Genomic DNA, 19,865 nt, shown 5'->3' on the forward strand with positions numbered 1-19,865 from the left:
TCCACCATGTGAACACTGCAGGTCTCATTTAACTGGGTCACCAAAACTTAGGCAAAAGCCTACTAACTTAAGGCTAGGAAGTGCTATTTGTTTGCCTAACTTTAGGCTATGAGATGTGAACACTGGGAAGCATAAGCAAATCCACACAGGTAAGGGCAGGAATCTGGACCAGCTGATGAAACAGGTAAGAATTGTGCTCCTCAGCTTTCAGGTCCCCTCTGCCCTTAAAAATTATTTCAGATTTCTTCCATATACTCCACCTTTGGAAACAACAGAAATTTAATAGAAATTTAAGAACAGAATAAGTGGCATGCCCTCCCAAACCACCCAGACAACGGGCATCTGCCTTGCAAATTGTACCCCTATCAAGCCCCAGGGTCCTGACAACCATTTCACATAGTAATTTAAAGTAAATACCTTTCAGCAGGCAATCCTGCCACAGCCATGTCTTGAAGCTCACTGAGGTCAGGGTTTTCAGGCACAGTTAATGTGAGCGGTGGTAGCTTCCTTTCGAGATCCCGAAGTGAGCTTTCATGTTTTGAATTGATCTTGCTCGGCTGATTTTCAGCAACAGTGGGATCTGTACGTGCAGAATGCTCACCCTGCGCCATCACAGGAACAGTTGGAGAGTGATTTTTGTACAGGTCTGTCTCCTGCTCTTCTGTGCTTGTGTTTATAGTTAAGTCACCTTCACCAGTGACTAACATCCTTGCAGTACCTGTTTCAGGGATGTTGCCGGTTTTTTCATTCCCTGTCTTTGCTGTACTTAACACTGTGTCACTGTTCTCTTTTCCGTCTCCCTCAGTCTTATTGCTAGATTCTAGTTTAGAGTCAGCTTGCAAGCAATCATCCTGGCTTACTTCGTTTTTCAAGTAATCTATTAACCCATGCACGGTCACTTTCTTTTCTTGCTCTGCATCTTGTGAGTTTTCCAATGTTTCCAAGCCTTTCCTATTTACTGGATCACCCTGTATCAACTGCACATCATTCTGAGACTTAATGTCATGCATAAAATCGCTGCAAATGTGTGTCTCCTGATTTTCCCCAGGTGATAGATGAAAATTGTCTGGCAATTTTTCATGATTGTAAGATCCTCCTGGGACAAGTGTTGAAGCTGCCATGTCAGAGATGCTCTCAGCAATGTCTGGATCACCATACTCACTTTTCTCCTGTTCATTTGGCTTAGGATCCTGGCATTGTTCAGTAGGAAGACTTACATCCTCTTCAGATGAAACTGGTTCTGCGTTACGCTCTTTAATGAAGTGATTTCCCTCTGCAGTAGCAGCATCTTCTAAGTCACTCTTCTGTACATCGCCTGTAGAGGTAACAGCTACAGTGGGTTGTTGCTTGCTGTCAGAATATGCAAGGAAGTTCTCAGCTGCTGCCCCATCAAATGAAGCCAGTCCTTGCTTCTTTACCTCTAAGCTTATTAGCGATTCAGGATCAACCCCACTAGCACACATGCCTTCCTTTCTTTCCATCTCACTGCTCTCTGGATGCTCAGTGGTTTTGTCTGGCTTTTGCAGATTTTCCAGAGCACATTCAGCAGGTGTAGCATCATCCAGTCTAGGGACCACTTCTGAACAGCTACTGGGCTGCCTGTTTTTCTCAGCGTCCTGGAGACTTGCTGGTGGCAGCTCTGCCACAATGTTTTCTTGTCGCAGAGGTTTGCCTTTGTCAGCTTTGCAGGAAGTCTCAGTAGCTAAAGACAACTCTTGCCCCTCTGCTTCTGGGGTGCCCTTGGGAGTTTCTTTGTTCGCCTTATTTGATTCTGAGAAGTTCTCAGCACCGCACAGTTCTGCTGTATCCTTGGCCACTGGACTCTGCTTGAAGCCTGCATGATTTTCAGGCAAAAGTTGGGGTAATTCATCACTCAGTGTGCTGTGGACAGTTTTTTTAAATATCTGGCTGATATGCTCCCTAAAGTCTGGGAGTCTGGAGCCGATGTCCAGAGAGCTGCAAGTCAGAGCGTCATGCTCCTTTCCAGAGTTGTCTGCAGACTGCTCAGTAATACTGATCTCTGCCCTGGTTATGTTATTATTCTCTTTTGAAAGCTCTTCCATTTTTTCTGAATTCCCAGGTTTCTCTAAGATCTTACTGTACTTGTCATCTACGCAGATATTCATTGCAATTTCCTCATTACAGCCCTGTGATGATGAAAGGCTCAGCAGCTTCCCTTCTAGAGTAGGGAGAGCTAACAGAGACTCTGCTGAACTGTCACTTTGCTGTTCTTTGAAGTTTACCTCACTTTTTGTTTCTTTGGATTTAATTGCAGATATCTCTTTCTTCAGCTTCTCAGAATTGAACTGTGATAAGTTTCCAGTACTTTGCCCCACATTTAAGGTCTCTGGCAGGGCTAAACTTCTGTTTCTATCACCCTGAAAACTTTGGTCTGGAACATCTTTTTCCTTCACACGCGTATGTGCTGCAGAGCTGTTTTCTGAATTTGCTGGTTTACCTGTGCTTGCCCTGGGTGAAGGACCTGAGTGCACAGATGCCTGAGAACTTGCAGCAATCTGCAAGTTCGAGTTACCTTCTAAGGCATTTTGGCAGGCTATAACTTCAAGCTCATTATTTAGTAATTCTGCCCCAGTACCATTGTTCGCATTGTCTCCAGGCTGTGGGCTGGGATGGCTGAGTGCAGAGGTCTGTGTAGACAGGGCTGTAAAATCTGCTTGACAATAACCAGGCTCCTCTGTTGTCTTTTGAATACAGATCGATTTATACAACTTATCAGTGGGAATTACTTCCCCATGTGCCTGCAATGGTGAAGGAGATCCTTGTGACCCTGGACTTTTATCACTCATCATATTACTTGTTTCTGTGGCAGAAGCACTGTCCTCACAACATATCTCCATGCTTCCATCTTTCTGGATGATTCCTCCATCACTAGTCAGAACCTTTTCTGAGTTTTCTGCCATTAATGGCATTTTCCATGGAGTTTCTGGACAAGATATTGGAGGATCATTTTTCTCAGAATTATCAGAAGTATGTGCTATTTCTGTATCACTTGGCAAAGCCTGTGATACGTTAGTGGCACTTGCTGAATTCTGTGTCCCTGGAAGAGCATTTATAGCAGCAGCTTGGCTTTCAGTATTATCCTCTGTCCTGCGTATGCTGCCTGGCTGCTCATTCTTGTCAGATTTTTTAGAAAATGTATCGCTATGACACGCTGCTTCGTGCTGACTAGCTGAGATCAAAGAATTATTATCCTGCTCAGGCTTGTTTGAGTTTTGCTTGCTGTAGCAGTTTTCTTCTGCCTTGAGACCAGTTTTGTTTTGCTCATTGCAATCCTGTAAATTAAGCGTGGTCACACCAGAAATATTTTGCCCATGTTCGCTGCTACACAGAGCCTCTGACAGCATGGCACTGCTTTTGTCCTTGTCCTTTTCTTTTGCTGTGTCAGAATTGCATTGTATTGGTTCTGGACCTAGCACAGAAGATTCTTCGTTAAGGCTGTTTGAAATGTTTAGAGGTATTTCTGGTATGTCGCTGTGATTATTTAGGTCCAATGGCTGTTCAGGTTTTAGTGCCCTTTCTTTGTGTTCCTGGTCATCTGTTCTCGTGACAGTTGTCAGACTGCTTTGATGCTTCTGTTGTTCAAGTCCTGTATTTGAAATCCAGCCACCGTCACCAGCAACAGACACTGACTTCTCCATTTGCTCTGCTTGGGGAAAAGCGGTTGGAACATCTGCATTTTCCTGCAGCTCTCTGATACTGCACTCCGGGGCCTCCGAAGAGATGCATGTGTCACTCTCAGAGAGGCAGTTGTTTTCACTGATTTGGCTGTCACCCCCATCCTCCACGTGAACTTTCTGAGGAGTTAGTCCTGAAGTACTGACTATAGCCTGGGAGGTTTCTGAACAAGCCATCTGCGTATTTCTGTGACTTTCTGCAGCCACTTGCTCCAGCTGAGCTTGCATCACCACATCGGATTTGCATTCACTTTTCAGCGCCAAATCTTCATCTTCCACAAAACTTTTCACAGCAGATTGGTGCTTCTCTTGTTGAATACCCTCATTTTCTTTACCATCCACAGCACTGCTTTGTGCAGTTACAGCCACAGGGCCTTGCTCTGAACTGCTGCAAGGCGCTTCAGTGATGTGACCGTTCTGTTCTTTGGCTTCTAAAACCCATGAGGCCGCCTCAGTTTGTACAGCCACGCGATCCATAGTCCCTGCCAACTCATTTAAGCCCTGGAGCTCGAGTTTTGATTTGGACATTTTTGCACTTTCTTCTGACTTGCTATAGCTCTCAGGCTTTTCTTGACTATCAGTTTTGCATTCAGATTCCAATACAGTTTCTCTAGCAAAAGCCTTTTCCCAGGACTCATCCTGCTTACTCTGCTTAATATTATTGTTCTCAGAGTGGAGGAGCAGTGAACTGTTTGCACTGGCTAAACAAACTTTTTCAGTCCCGTTACAGCCTGGCTGGCCCGAAGTTTTGCCTTCTGCCTCGGTGTTAAAGCAATCAAAACTCAGTGGGCATTCCTCCCTCGGAAACTGTGGTGAAACCACGAGCTTATTCTCCAGCTCATCTGTGGCAGCTGTTTCCTCTTTACTCATTTGTTGTTCAGGTTTACAACCATGAGACTGTGAGTTGTCTTTGGGCAATTTAAAGTCACTGTGTAAATTCAGAGGCTTTCCCCCAGCTTCTTCACCTAGATCACCTGTTGAAGTCTTTTCACAAAGACTGAATTCTTCAGGATTGTCCTCCAAGTGGGTGTTTCCTGTGTCTTGGCAGTGGCTGCTAACAGATTTCAACAGTGCTCTTTGTGCCCCACTTGACCCCCCAGGTAATTCACTGGTTTCTGTCACTTGTGCCTCCTCTGTTCTGATTTCATTTTTTTCTTCTGTTACGCCCACCTCAGTTTCTTTTTGATTCAGCTTTGTGGATCTGCTCAAAGAAGTACTTAATGCATATTCTTCCGGTAATAAGCTTTTATCTATCAGTGAATTTTCTGTTCTGGGATTGATAATTTTTTCTGTTTCAGAAAGTGTGGTGCTTTCTCTAGACACATCATCAGCTTTTATAATTTTGTTGCTACTGGCTTCATCTTTTCGGCTTTCAGTTGTGACAGCTGATTTTTGTTCTTCCTCTCTCTTGAATGATAAAGGCACACTGAAATGCTCGGCACTAACAAGCTCATCCTCCTTTTGAAGCTCTCTTTGAAAAATGGATTTGTTTTTTTCAGAGGCCATTTTCACTGCTTCACTCCTCACCGGATCTTGAGAGTCATTTCCAGACACATATTCCCTTGAAGGCTCTTTAGGCTTTGGTACCAGGAAAAGATTTGGAGGCTTAGAAGGCAACTCTGACATTAAAGCACAGGCTTCTGATTGCTCCTCTTTGCTTCCAGATAGAGCTGGAGTTGCTTCATTCCCCTTAGCTGTTGTTACAGCCCCCATCTGTAGATTACAGACTTCACTGATCTCAGTGAAGCCCTGAGCAGTCACAATTGCTCGAAATTTTTCACTGTCTGAGCCTCCTGTTGCTGGATAATTTAGGATTAAGGTTTCCTTTTTCATTAGCAGACCCTCTCCACCATCTGTGTTCTGTCTACCTTGCTGCATTACAGTCTGAGGCTGACCTAGTTCCAAAACTCCTCGCTCCTGCTTGGCCTCCTGAGCAGTAAAATAATCTGCTTCTTTACCCTGGGGAAATGTGCTGACATGTGGTTCCCTCATGCCACCCAGCTGTTCACTCTGCCAGAGTGACCCTAATTCACTCAAACTCATTTGTGCGACCCCTTGCATTTCTGTAATTGCTGCAGGAGGGCTGGACTCCAGGCTTGTGTTTCTGGGATCATTCTCACCCTTTCTCATAGAAGTGGCAGCAATATCGTCACGTTTTGGGCCTCTGTCCACAGATTTGGCACATGGTATTCTCTCTTTGTCATTCACTGGACCTGGCGATGGCACTGCTTCATTGCAATTTGAGGCTGGCAACTTCTCATTGCTACTTGTAAGATTTGCTGTGACATGTTCTGTAGCACAGTCTGCAAAAGGCATTGAGATAGACAGACTTCTCTCTCCTGCTTCTGCAGCCTGCTTTAAGAAATTAGAGTCTGTTTGTCCTCCTTGCTCTTGCAAGATAGTGCTCTGTCCTGTCACCTCTGAAGATACCACGCTTGAATTTGGATTGGATAAATCTTCTGCACTGTAGCTACTGATGCCTTCGTTACTGATGCTGCCAACAATGGAAATGTTTATTTGTTTCATGTCAATCAAGAAGCAAAGAATATGAAGCAAATGAAGCAAAGAATAAAACCAATTTGTGCCACTGATGTTTCAAAGCCATGCAGTACATGCACTGAGAAACTGATAATCTGTTTTCAGGATCTAAAACATCAGACATACATTACAGCGATTTAAATGCTTATTGCTCTGGAAAATATGTCCCCAGTCTCACCTGACAGCCACCATGCTCATTTTAACCATTCTAAAATCTTAGTTAAGTGGGGGAAAGGACACACATCTAACAGACTACAGGAGCAACATGGGAACAAGTGAAAAAATACTGGAAAAAACACCAGTACCTCAAAGAAAAGTTTTTCTTTTCTGTTTCTATGAGTCTACTTTGCAAAAAGCTGGACCATGCAATCCACAGTAACTGCTGTTATCTGGCTATACTTTTATTGTGTAGCAGAAGATTAAGAAGGGCCCATCTGTTGAATATTTTCTCCAACTAATCAGCACAGTTTATTCTCACCAAAAGGTCAAAGGTCTCACCCGGCCCAGCAATGCTGCCATACAATGATAGCTGTGCTATGAGGTCATTTTATTGCAGTGTTTGATTTCAGTGCATATAATCTATAACCGTTTGTATGATCTCTCTCCCCACCCATTAAAGATAAGATAGAAAATAATGGAAACAGAGATGATGTGGGTGCATTAAGTGCAGAGAAGTTATTTCTAATACTTTTCACGTGCACTGTGTGGACCTCAGTTTCCACGCCTAGGTTTGTAGGTCATGAAATAGGTTAACGTTGTTCTCTCCCTCACCTCCCCTGGAAAGCCTGGGCATGTTTTCACTGCCTTAGGGAACACGGAGTGGTTATCAATTCAAAACTGAATGCAGAATTGTACCGAGGAGAAGGGGCATCATTTACTTAATATGAAATAATAAGTCTCACACACGCACCCCACACCCCCCATCCAAAGCAAGGTACACAGACAGCACATTGTCAAATGCTCAGAAGTCAGCATGATGGCGGTGCGCTCTGGTTCCATAGCTGCACAGGGACAAGTCATTCATAGTGAGCCCATCACTGGAGCTTTGCCACAAACAATTCAGAAATTCAAAGTGCCCTACAGACTGGAGCTGTAAAAGATGCTTAAAACACCTTCTGTAAGGCCAAGCACAGACTGGATGTAAGTAATCTCCAGAAATCCGAGAAGCCTCTCTCCCCTCCTCTGCCCAAGTTTTGTGCACAAAATACTTGATGGAGAAGTGAGTCAGTGACCAGCTCTCAGGTCCCTGCAGTTTAGGTCTGTCTTAATGCAAACACAGCCCCTTCAGTAAGTGTTGGAGGAGTGTTGAAGCCCCACGCTTGGGCTGTGCTGCAGTGCACAAAATGCACTTCCAGGTGGGGTCAAAACCCCTCCTTACACTGAGGACTGCTCAATGCAACAAACAATTTCTTTATGAGAGGGCTGCATGTGAAACTGAACATGAGTCTGTCTTGGATCCTAAAAACTTTCTTCAGAGTCATTGCAGTGGAAAATAAGTTAGTCTTTAAAGAGCTATTGAAATTTGCCTATATTAAGGGTAAGTCTCAAATCTAAGGTAAATTATCTATAACATGCAATTTGTATGAGGTTTAAACAAGTTTCAGCAATGCTTGGCATCAGTTTGAGCATTTAATTTGGAACACCAATAGTTTGAAAAAACTGTTTTGCTCAAAGGAGTTTTTCTTTTCCTAGCACACTGAAAACACCTATCCATATAAAACTTACTGACACTGGGAACAACAGAGATGGCAATATAGTATTTGGTAGCTGCTGGATCACTGACAACATGGGGCCTGATGAGACATGAACAAAACCCAAGCAGATGCCAGGAGGCTTTCCCTAAGGAAGGAATACACTTTATCATTTGACATTCATTTTGCACTCAGGGAAGCTTAAAGAGGAGCCGAAACCACAACACTGAAATGGGGAGGGGATAGAAAAGTGGGAGTCAATTGCCAGCCCAGCTTTTTGCTCCAGTTGCAGGTTTGTTTTCTTACTGATTAAATTGCTCATTAGCAGTTGTGTGCCCAGGGTTCTTCAGACTGGAAGCATGCTCCTGTCAGAGATATGGTGGTCAGGGGAAGAACAAGCACAGGTGGAGGCTGAGGTGATGAAGCCCTCTAACCTCTGTGAAACTGAGCTTTGGAAAAAGTAGAAAACATCACCTACAGTTACAGCAGTTTCTCCTTATTGCTTATCTTTAGCCCCTTATTCTTTACACATTGTTAATCCCATCTGTCAACTGAGTTGGGAAAAGCATAGTAATAAATCTGGGAATGAAAGTTGGTAATGTTCATCATACAGATCACGTATCATTATGTATCTGCATTTTACAGATTCTAGCTAACTAAATTTCTCTAAGACCTTTACAGACATGACTTCTTTATTACGTTGGACTTCTATTTGCAGCTATCAACTATGAAACAGTCCCAAACATGTCTGAAGTGGTTAAATTTTCTTGAATAAAATTGCTAAACCCATGAACTATTTACTGCCATGCTGGTAGCAACTTTGTAAAGAGACATAGTAGTAAATCTGTGACTTAGCAGGTTCAAGGGCAGATGACAATCCTATGAACTAAGCTATTCACTGTTATGAATCAACTAAATGAATTTTTCTGGTATTTGATAATGCTGAAAACTCATTCATTTTACTCAGGAGTAGATGAAGGAATTGGGACAACTTTGTAGTTAATGTATGCCCAACAGAATTAAAATGACAGTGCTGGCACAAGCTGTGACAGCAGCTTAAACTATCATTCTTAGAATAAAGTAGTACACATTCATCATCTGTGCTACTACAGCTTGTTCGATGTTTTATTCAGGACATAACACAGAACTGAAAGGTTTGAGTTTTCAGTCATAATAAGATATATCCAGATTGACCTGTTGGGTATCTCCATTTATGTTTCTCCTTCTGGTGTGGGTAACAAGGGAAACTATATAGACAACATTTCCTACATCTTCCTTTTCATTTTTTGTAATCTTGCTTTTCTGTCTGCAAGACACTGCTGGGGTTAGACAAACATCTGTTGGGAATGATTTAAGCACAGTTGATCCTGCTTGAGGACAGCAGGACCGGCTAGTTGATCTCTTAAGTTACACCTAGTCCCATTATCTTCCACTCTTTTTGAAGGGAATAACACTACAGGGAAATGACACTGCATGCTGAAGGTAATTACCCTGAGTAAAATCCAACCTACACGAAAATGTATTAGCAATCAATAATTACCTTCAGGGAGTATGTACTTTCAGACAACCCATTAAATACAATCAACATAAAGTTACGACCCTAAAAGTTTTGGGGTTTTTTTAAATACAGGAAAATAAAATGTGTTCTTTTTTGTGGTTACTTGATCTCTTTTGTTTGTTTGTGATCTGAACTAGCTTGATGTTATTAAGGGAAAAAATCATTCATATTTAAAAGAAAACATGCAAATGACAAAGCATGAAAGAACCTTAGAGTTCCTCATAGTTCGTGTAAAGAATAATTTTGCTAGGAATAATTGCTGCATATAATTGATGATACGTTAAAAAAAATTAAAATGCAGTCATGCGAAGACCAAGATGCATGTGCAACTTTAAATATGCAAGTGTCCCTCTACACTCAGGAGTTATCAAAGAGAACTTTTCCCTTACTTAGAAGTTAAGCACACAATTAAGGATTTGCAAGTTCAAGGCCCTAACATACTGTTCATATGAATGCTGTCCTTCCAGTTACAACATCAAATAACAATGAGTTAAATCTTTATATGTCTAAAATGTTTGTATTGCATAAATAATTACTGAGAAATTGTTTGTTTGGAAGCACATTGCAAATGTACCAATTAATTTTTAATGCCTGTAGTTAAGCTCTTCCACCTTCAGAATATATTGTGGCAAGTTTGAATTATCCTGGAACAATTTCAGAGTACTGCCCCGTTACTAAGATGTTTATTAGGACAGCACTGCCTGGTTTGTGTTTAGGGTGCGAAGCTACGAAGGATGTTAAGAAATTGATGACTTATGTGCATCTCCCATAAATATTTCCAGATTAAGAGCCATACTCAATTTACCAGCCATTAACACTTGAAGCCGCAACTTCAATTACTCTGTTCTCCATCCACAGCAAAGGCAAGGGGACAGAAGATAAAACCAGCAGCAGCTAGACCCAAGTTCTCTGGTGTTTACTATCTGGGGGTGGGTGGGTGGGGAGGAGCAGGGAGTAGAGATGGCGAAATATGTTAATCCTACTTGATAAAAAAAAAGAAAAGATAATCCAACTACAGAAAATCATAGGTAATTTTATAATTCCCTTTCTTATCCCTTTGCTTTCCTTCTAAAACAGGCAGTAGTTGCTGAAAGGACAGGCAGCCTTTGCAACCCAGTCACACTTGTGAGGGAAAAACACCAAGGGCTGAAGCCTATGAAAGCCAGATGTCATGTACGGTTGCCATCCACACTGATGTAACTCAGAGCTTGAGTGCTTATATTCCCAGAAGTATGAAAGCCTGAAATCTGAGGATGAATTTAGAAAGCACTGAAGGGGACAAATGCACAGCCAGCTCTGCAGCCATGGCACGTGTATAGCTGCTTCTCAAATGTTTCTGTTCTGTTTCCTCTGACACATGAGAGATGGGTTTATACGTTTGGACACACTGTACTGGAGGACTTGAGTAAACTTAAAGAATTCAGCATTTTACTCTGTCCCTAAGAGGTATTGAAAGTTAATTAGGAACATGGAAATAATTTCCACATTCTCTTTACAAAAAAAAAAAAAAAAAGAAAAAAGAAAAAAACCCTCAGAGTTTTAGAGGCAGAGCAAGCCACTATTTGAACTTTCGAGGGTAAACAAACACATGAGAAATCCATCACTGCTAAAGGGCTGCTAACAGCAGCCAGCTTCCCCCACCCTCCCTGTATATCTAAGCTTTCAGGAAAAAGTGAAGCAGGAATAATGACCTATATGATCCTCCTGGGAACTGTCCTTCCCTTCTCCCCCCACCCCCATTCACTTTTCACCTCCTTGTTCCATACGGAATGAAATGCAGGGCCTGCAATATTTTAAGTATGACAAAACTAAATTATTCTAACATTAAAAAAGTAAGCTGTACTACTGCTGCAGCAAGTAAACATGGCCAGATCTTCAGTTCCAGTTCCACAACTGGCTCCTGGTTTCCATCTGAGGTATCTGGAGAGTCAGCAGGAAGCATGGCACCACACAGATGGTCCCACAGGATGTGTGGCAGCTTCTGCTCATCATTCTGCAGCGGTTCTGTGGGTCCCACAGGATCTGTGTGCAGCACTCCAGGTGGGAGAGCAGCCAAGTTCATCTATGAAGAGTGCTTATTCCCCTGAACTGCTTCTGGGTGTGTACCTTTTAAGTTGCTGTTTCTGCTTCTTCCTAAACATGCTAGAAAAAAATGTCTCTCTGGGGGTAGAGCTGTCCAGCTAAGGATTCCCAGGCATTTTCCTGTGCGTGTGCATCAGGAGAAAGGCATGGTTACATCTCACACAGACACCAATGCAAGGCCTGACGCTTGCTAACTATAGTTCAGCAGCATTTTTATTTCACAAGGGAAGTTTACAGATTTATTCCTGCCCAGTGTTACTTTTCACCATACAGAACTGGTGAGAAACAGGTAAAAAAATTTTGACTGGAACAGAATTTTTTAAAATAAGTCACAGACGTTTTGAATTCCAAAACTTATGAATTTGAAAGAGACTGAAACAATTTCTGAGAATTTGTGGAGGATGGAAGAAAGCCACCCACCCAGAAGACTGGAAAAAAGCGGACATGGTCATTTTCCACACAGAGGTACTCCATCTGAGGATGGCAGGTCATACACTTTGTAAGAGTGTATGAACTGTAAGAGTTCACTTCAGGATGGAGAAGGTGCATTCAAAGCAGCATACAGGAGTGAGTTAAAAATAAACAGCCTGGAATCTGAAGCTTCAAAGATTTTCCGTTTATTGTCTTCGCTTCTATTTTGGCAGGATATAACTTAGAAGCCACCCAAAACAGGAATGTGCCAGCAGTCTCAGGAGTAAGGCTAAATAAAAAGTAATTGCCTGAGCTCGTGCCCATCTAATACATTTCCTGAAACAGGAATCTTATGAATCCCTTCAAGCTGACTCATCTGTGTAACATTCATCTCACATGAGTTACAATTTTGCATGCTGAAGTATAAAGCTGTTTTAATCAGCTAGAAGGTAAGTCTAAGTGTTGTTGGTACTCACATTTTTCAAAGGAACCCCCAAAGAACTGCAGCTATACTATTTTCAAGCAACGCATTTTGCAAAATGTAAATTGGTCACAGAACAGTATAATATGACTAATACTAAAATAAAATAAAATAAAATTCAAGACTGCACTTGCCAAAGACAAGCCAAACCACCAATATTCAAAATCCAAGATAGGAGACCCCACTGCACGGTCTCCATTACTACTGCTGGCCCATTGGAACACCAGTTTGGATAGCTTAATGTGGTGGGTGGGTGACAGTAGAGCCTTGTGTTAATCAGCTGTACTCAGTTCATTGTTTCAAACCACATCAGTGTGTAACTACTTGCTTCTTCAGTTAACAGTCTTCCAAGAGGCTATATGCAAAAAGTGCTGATGCTAATGTAAACCATCACACACCGCATCTCAGCTCCAGTGTTCGTTAGTTTTCCATTCCTGGTTAATACTCCTGTACCTGCTTATAGCTGGAGCCTCAACTTTTGCCTCCACCTAAAATCCAGACCCAGAGAGAAAAAATTATCTGGCCCACTTCTCTGTCAGAAAAGTTCTGGCTTCAGATCAGACTCTATTAACCAGTTATCCCTACCATCACTACAGTAGGAAGAAGAGACATACTTGCTATTTTGCAGTTAAAAAAGAATATTTTGAAAACTACTATCCTGAGTCCTACAGTATGCTAAAGTCTCGTCACGAAGAATGGCACGTTTTGGAAAGGAATAGCATAGACACAATAATTTAAGGGTTAAATTGTATTACACCAAAGTCACCAAACAAACAAAACCCCAGAACGTGCTTATAAGTTTTGCAATGCATTTAGTAGATTTCTGCATTCTCAAAGGAGACTCCACCAGTAAAACAGGTCCCTCCTTGTGTTAAAAGCCATGGTCATGTCTTCAGCCAAGACCTTGTAGCTTTGTTTCCCACAGAGGCCATTTTTGATGGCAGGACTGCCCAGCCTTGCCCACAGGATGAAGATACAAAGGTCCATCAGTATGTAGATGCAAGACTGATGAGAAATTCTAGAAGTTTCAGGTCAAATATTCAGGTGATGAGGCGCTGAGAAGTTTACCATGTCCTTCCAGTACTGACAATGATACAGATCTGTCTGTGGGCTGTATTAAATGGTTTCCCATATCTAAGCGACTAGAGAAACTCCAAGCTCATGCTTTCTCCTTCGCAACACCAAAACCCACCCAAATTTTGCATCCCTCTTCTTTCCTAGCTGTGCCTGCACATGCATTTTATCAAGAATGGTTTTTACCAAATGGTTGGGTGAGAGCAACAAAATCCTGCTGCATGAATGAATACAGCTTCATTCCTGGCTGCTTGATACCATTTTGCCACCTATTATTTTTTTCTTGGAGATAGAAGTAGAGGAATACCTTCCTCTTGTTGATCAGGGTAAAAAAACCTGCCTTCCCTCAAAGTCTCCTCCTTGATTTTATATATTTTGAGCTTTATAAATAAACCAAACATCACAGAAGTGATGGAGAGCTATTTCCTCAGGGCTCTTGGGTGACGCCCTTCTGATTTTGTGTACCTGAGTTCCTTACCTTTCCACAAATGAATACAGCAAGAATGTCAGTCTCTGCATACTTCTTGCTGCTTTCTGGCAACATCTAAGAATCTCTTGCTCTTTAACATACTACACTGTATATTCTATACTCATATTGCAGGTGCAGAAAATTAAATTCAGATACATTAGTAGTTTGATAAGGTTCACTCCTGGGAGTTAGTGTTAGTTCAAGGAGTTGAACTTTTTTTTTGTTTGAAAATTTCATTTTCTAAAAAATGAATTTTCCATTGTGTTTCACAGTGGCACTCCCTATCAGACTCCTCGTGGCTAGTTAGAAGGCCCTTTATAGGGAGCCATTGCAGAAAGCTGTGTACAAATCTTGTTTAAAATGTGGACAAGAAAGTAATTGTACAAAGATGCTTTCTGAGAAACTACAAGAAGATACACAGTTTAAGCCCTCTGAGGTGAATTCTGCTGCTGCTGCATTCGCAGGATAGAGGCAGTATGTAAGGCAGGCCTTGGCAGTTGATGCAAACACTGTGTTAGGTGAGTGCTGGTACAAATGCTGTCAATCAGAGGGTGTACAGGTGTTGCAGTTCTAAGTACATAGTCTAATACCTGTCATTTTGCAGTTTCACAAGCAACTCTAATTTGCAGGAATGTTAGTCCTGATAGGCCTATAGTAAAATTCAGCAGTTAGTAATACTCATTATTTCTCTCTAACTTTTTTCCTCTTCCCATAATACAACTTTTATACCGATAAGAATAGTGGAAAGTAACTATTTGACTGTCACAAATCAGAATGCATCACGTTTTAAGTAGCTTACAAGAAATGTATATTTTCTTCAGTTAGGACAGCATGGCTACTCACTATTACACACACATACAACACAAATGTTATGCACAGAACTGCTGAGATAAACTAGAAGCTAGAGGATACATGCAGTATTTGTTAACTGAAATAACAGATTAACAAAATATGCATCTAAAATTCTCACCCTGTCCAAGTTTATATCACAATTCCAAACTTAATTTTTTCTAACTAGTGTGAATGACATCTATGGCTTTCCTCATTTGACATGAAAATGGAGACACACTCTCAAAGACATAAGGAACTCATCCAAGGAAGAGCTGTTTCAGGTATAGACCTGGTGCTGGAAAGTGATCCCACATTAGAAGAGAGAGTCATACATCTCTGTGAAAGAAGCGCAACATTTTGTCACTTTAACCTTCAGCCTTAAATACCTTTATCATTGTAAATTAACCTTGCAGTCTTAGTCTTACTCAGACTTCATTATTTTCAGTAGATAATTAAGATGTTCTAGTTGCAGGCAGAAGTAAAATTAATAGCAAATATCTTCCTCTGTGTGTACTGAAGCATGACAATCTACTGAATGGTAAGAGCTGCACAGCCCAGCCAAACTGTCTCTTCCAGAAAGGAAGCTGCTTTTTCTTGGTAAATCTTTTCAGATTATGTCACATCTTTAAATTTCCCTGAAATGTCCTTGATGTGGTCAATAATATCTTAATACCTGCATTTGGACTTAAACTGCCACAAACTATTGCATATCAATAATTTTAAAATAAAACAGAAAGAACAGAACAGAATCAAATCAAATAGAATAGAACAGTATATGGAAGGGGACCTACCTACCATGATCCAACTGCCTGACCACTTCAGGGCTGACCAGAAGTTAAAGCACGCTGTTAAGGGCATTGCCCAAATGCCTCTTAAATACTGACAGGTTTGGGGCATCAACCACCTCTCTAGGAAGCTTGTTCCAGCGTTTGACCACTTTCTTGGTAAAGAAATGATTAAACTTCATAATTTATTGTAGAAAAAGGAGAAGAGTTTATTTCCTGGGACAGCATTAACTTAACAGCATTTTAAATATTTTACTTGACTACTGTTTGTTCTTGTTTTTAATTTCTCAAGTTTACATTTTTCAATCAGCGGCAATCAGAAATGGTAGCCAGCATGGGTGGAAACAGAAAAAGGCCCAAATCACACATACTCCACTTGAAAAGGATGTGGCAAATCTTTCTGCAGTGACTTCTCCAATCTTAAAGAAAATTTGTGAAAAAACTTAAAAACATACCCACGGCCTAAAAATCCTACATGTTTATCAGCAAGTTACTGCTACTCCTTTGAAGCTGTATTTTTCATTCTATCCCAGGTAACACTGATGATCTGGAAAGTATTCAGCCCTATGTTAAAATCGTGCTGGTATCAGAGAATTTCTTCACTGCAGCAGGTGAAAACCCTAGTAGCATGGGAAAATTCAGGCATTCAAGTAAAAAGTATTAGTGCTTCAGAGAAAATACTCCTTTTGGGATATTTAATAAAATCCAGATTATGTTACCCTCTGCCATCCTTAATAGCACTGAGGAATACCTTAACACTGAAAGTAGTCCTATGTATTTTTATACATACATATATATGTATATCACCAAATCAGGTAAATTTTAAGACATTTAGAAGAGTGCAATGCTAATAAATATTAGCTGGGTTGGTGTTTTGTAGTAGGGTTGTTATACAGAGCTGAGCACAGCATTTCGCAATTGTTTACAATTACATCTTCACAATTATACATGACTACAAACGACTGTTCAATGTTTCTCTTTGTCAGATGAGAGTTTATTAGTATGAGCAAAAAGAATAGAAAGTTTAGATCAAGGGTTACTACAACAGCTGAAGTCTTGTTTATAGTTATGCAGTAAGGCAAGAAAGTCAGTTTGGTAAGCAGTAAGTAGTCTTGTTTTATCAGGTTATTTTGAAGACTGCATCATCATCATCCATCAGGATGATAGATTTTGAATATCAGTTACAGGCAAACAGAAACTTAATGAACAGCTCCCAGCTGTCAACAGCAGCAAGGCTTCAATTCTATTCACAGGAAGGAACTTGATTTCTTACCTTGTAGGTCCTGGAATTGATGGGGATATGCTCTCATCATGTTGCACAGCAGCAGGAAGAAGAATAGGGATGTCCTGACCTCCAGATCTTTCTGTGCTGTTTTCCTGAGGGGCCCTTTTTAAACCATGCCCATTACCAGGAGGTTGGTCTAATTCTGAATCTTGTAGAGAGCTCTAGAATGAATGAAAAAATAACCCAATTTAAATAGCTACTGCTGTTTTTGAGACTACATAAGCTTGAGGAGTTTTGTTCTGCCCATTGACAGAAAACTCCTGTGGTAGATTTCACTACTTCAATGGAACTTACAGGTTCCAAAGGCAAGCCATTTTTTTTCTTAACTACAGAAAAACAGAAGGAAGTGGTTGAGCCAAAAATAAGTACTAGGAAAAGAAGGGGGAGAGAAGAATGCAACAATTGTTCTAAAGCAGCCAAGGCCTTTACTGACCCAAGGAGGGTATCATCTTCTCTTTTTCTAAGCCTGGCAAATGCTACCTTGCTAAGCAAATTTAAAATGAGAGAGTATGGAAAAAGGCTATAAACTTTGACATTCATAATATTAGCAGTATCTTTGGAGTCAAGTTGAAGATAAAGCCAATGTCAGTCAAGACCCAGCACTTGAATCCCAGTCCAGATTCTCTCTCTCCCACTTCAACAAAGCTCAGAATGCCTCTGAACTGCAATGGAAGGCCTGATTCTTCACCATGTTGCTTTTCTATAATAACTACTACACGAAATGCTGCAGTTTTTGTAGTGCTAGCTACGGAAATGCTATTACACAAATATGGCAATGCTTCATCACCTCTTCTTAAAGGTGATGGATCTTCATCCATGGAGATATGCCTTTACATGTCTGTAAACATGACTCTGTTTTTTTGTTTTGTTTTGTTTCTCTTGCAAACTATTGGTTTTGCTCCAGGGAAGAAGAGAGTCCTGTGCAAGTGCCGGGACTGTCACTTGTTGTGTGTCTGCAAATCCCTGTGGTTCTACAATACTCCTATGGGGCTGCTTACAACAGGTAGTGGCATCTTCCTGGTGATTATTATTTTTTGCAGAAGTATCTTCAGAAGGCAAAAAAGAACTGGTAAGAGCTGCTTTGAAGAGTAGCTGGGGATGTTCTTCAAGTACAACAAAAGAACTGGCGAGAAACAATTAAGTGTAAAGCAAAAATAACACCTGAATGAAGAAGCTCTGCTTCAAATCCTCTGGCACATCAAGCAATAGTGAAAGAGAAGGAAAACGGCTTCATCGGATCACCCTCAACATACAGGCACTGTTATTTTAATTATTGACTGTAACTGTAAAAAGCCTAAGGCACACTTAATGTAAAGACACATAAGTGTACAGACTGACAACAGGAGAACTGCTTCAGAATGATGTCATAGATGAAAAGCATAGTACACAATTCCACCTGATCTCTTGGGCTTTTTTACTTTCAGTTTTTAGGTTTATTTTGTTATAGAAGTAGTCAATAAATTGCAGAAAGCTATTGTTCACAAAATTACACTTCTGGACATGAACATGGTGTGCTTTCATACAACCAAAGGCTTCTTGTGTTCAGAGCCAGGAGTGAGGGACACCCGGTGGACACAACAAGCCCATGTAATGAGCAATTGAAAAGGTCAGGGCATACTGAAAATAGAAAAAGACTTCCTTTAGACTTAAGGCAAATTTGATTAACTCTCATATCCTCTGCCTTCCCCTGGAGGAACCCCTTCACTACAGCTTTGTTTGCAGAAGTCTCCTTTATCACACCGCTTTCCGCTGGGATAGACCAAGGGTTCTTGGTTTCATGATTATTAAGCACTTACCCAGCATGTGCTGACATCTGGCATTTGGAATATTTATTTAGCTATAGATGTTGGCCCCAAAACCACAGTATACAGCAAAAAAATACTAGAACATCAAGATTTATACAAGGAAATTTGTTTCTTCCAGCCAGAAAAAAAAAAGAAAAAAGAAAAAAGTAGATCTTAGCTAGCTGACAGGGCTCTGTTTTGCTTTTGATGCTATGTTTTGGGCAGCTTTGCTTTTGTTTGCATGAGAAAGTTTGCATGGAGAGTTTATTTCAGTACGTAAATATGTGTGCAGAGAGAAAGAACTATGAAAAAATGTGTTATTACATTACGAAGAAAAAAACTCAATAAACAAAACCAGTGACTTCTGGGGCCATACATGATCGTGCTGGAGCACGTCCATGGCCCAGTTGCCACTCACAGACTACCACTATACCCACACCCCAGAGCCTACCCCACTTGCCAGTTAGCCTTTAGAAAACGAAGGAAGCCAAGGTGGGGGTATTTGTATCTTGGCAGAAAAGGAACTCCTCCAACTAGATGGGCCCAACCCCAAGAAGAGTCAGTCTTCAGAGCATGCACTGGCCTTGGCCCACCAGGGAAGAAAGACAAGAGCAAGGCAGCAGGTTGGTAAACTCACATCAAGCCCTGCGAGGCAGCCATGGTAGCATGCTCTTACTTGGTCAATGTATCATGTCCAACTGCAAGAGCTATAGTTGGATCAGTCTGGGAGGTGGGCCAAAAATGAATGCCTCACAGTAGCAGCCAAATTAAGAATAATTTTTAGGCCACTTGCAGACAAAAATGACCTCTTTTCCTTTCCCAGAAGGGCAGGGAGGGTAGGGAGAACCACACAAAGAATCCCAAGAAATTAGGCCAATTTACAAATTTGTCCAGATGCCTCCAGCAGTTGGCAAGAGCAGTGAGAACCAATTCCTTATTATTCCTTCTTTCTACTACCACCATCTCAAATTTGCTCCAGCTGATTTGGATGCTAGGCAGGAGGAATAATAACTCACAGCTCTCTTCAGAAGATGAAGAGCTACATGTTTGGCCTCCTTCTTCTGAAGCCTCTGTCACCTTTCACAGCAGAAAGGAGCACAGCAAATAATTAAGTCATTAACTTGCTGCACTTACATGCTGCACACTTAGTACCCACACATTGCTTCTAATTAATTTCTCTT

General features: G+C 41.2%; 1 protein-coding gene across 2 annotated transcripts in view; it reads right to left on the minus strand.

The window, feature by feature from the left end:
* The window catches only part of TACC2 (transforming acidic coiled-coil containing protein 2), a 129,538-nt gene that overhangs the window by 99,807 nt on the left and 9,866 nt on the right, over window positions 1-19,865 (minus strand). The window contains exons 2-3 of one of the 2 annotated variants that reach the window (XM_027795457.2): window positions 16,889-17,061; window positions 418-6,189 (exon numbers count right to left, since the gene is read on the minus strand). In XM_027795457.2, coding sequence (XP_027651258.2) covers window positions 418-6,189; window positions 16,889-17,061 — 5,945 coding nt within the window. The remainder of the gene's footprint in view (window positions 1-417; window positions 6,190-16,888; window positions 17,062-19,865) is intronic. The other variant, XM_055801737.1, reaches the window with a different exon arrangement.

Source organism: Falco peregrinus, chromosome 1 (assembly GCF_023634155.1).
Source record: "Falco peregrinus isolate bFalPer1 chromosome 1, bFalPer1.pri, whole genome shotgun sequence".
In the NCBI taxonomy this organism is placed as follows: domain Eukaryota; kingdom Metazoa; phylum Chordata; class Aves; order Falconiformes; family Falconidae; genus Falco; species Falco peregrinus.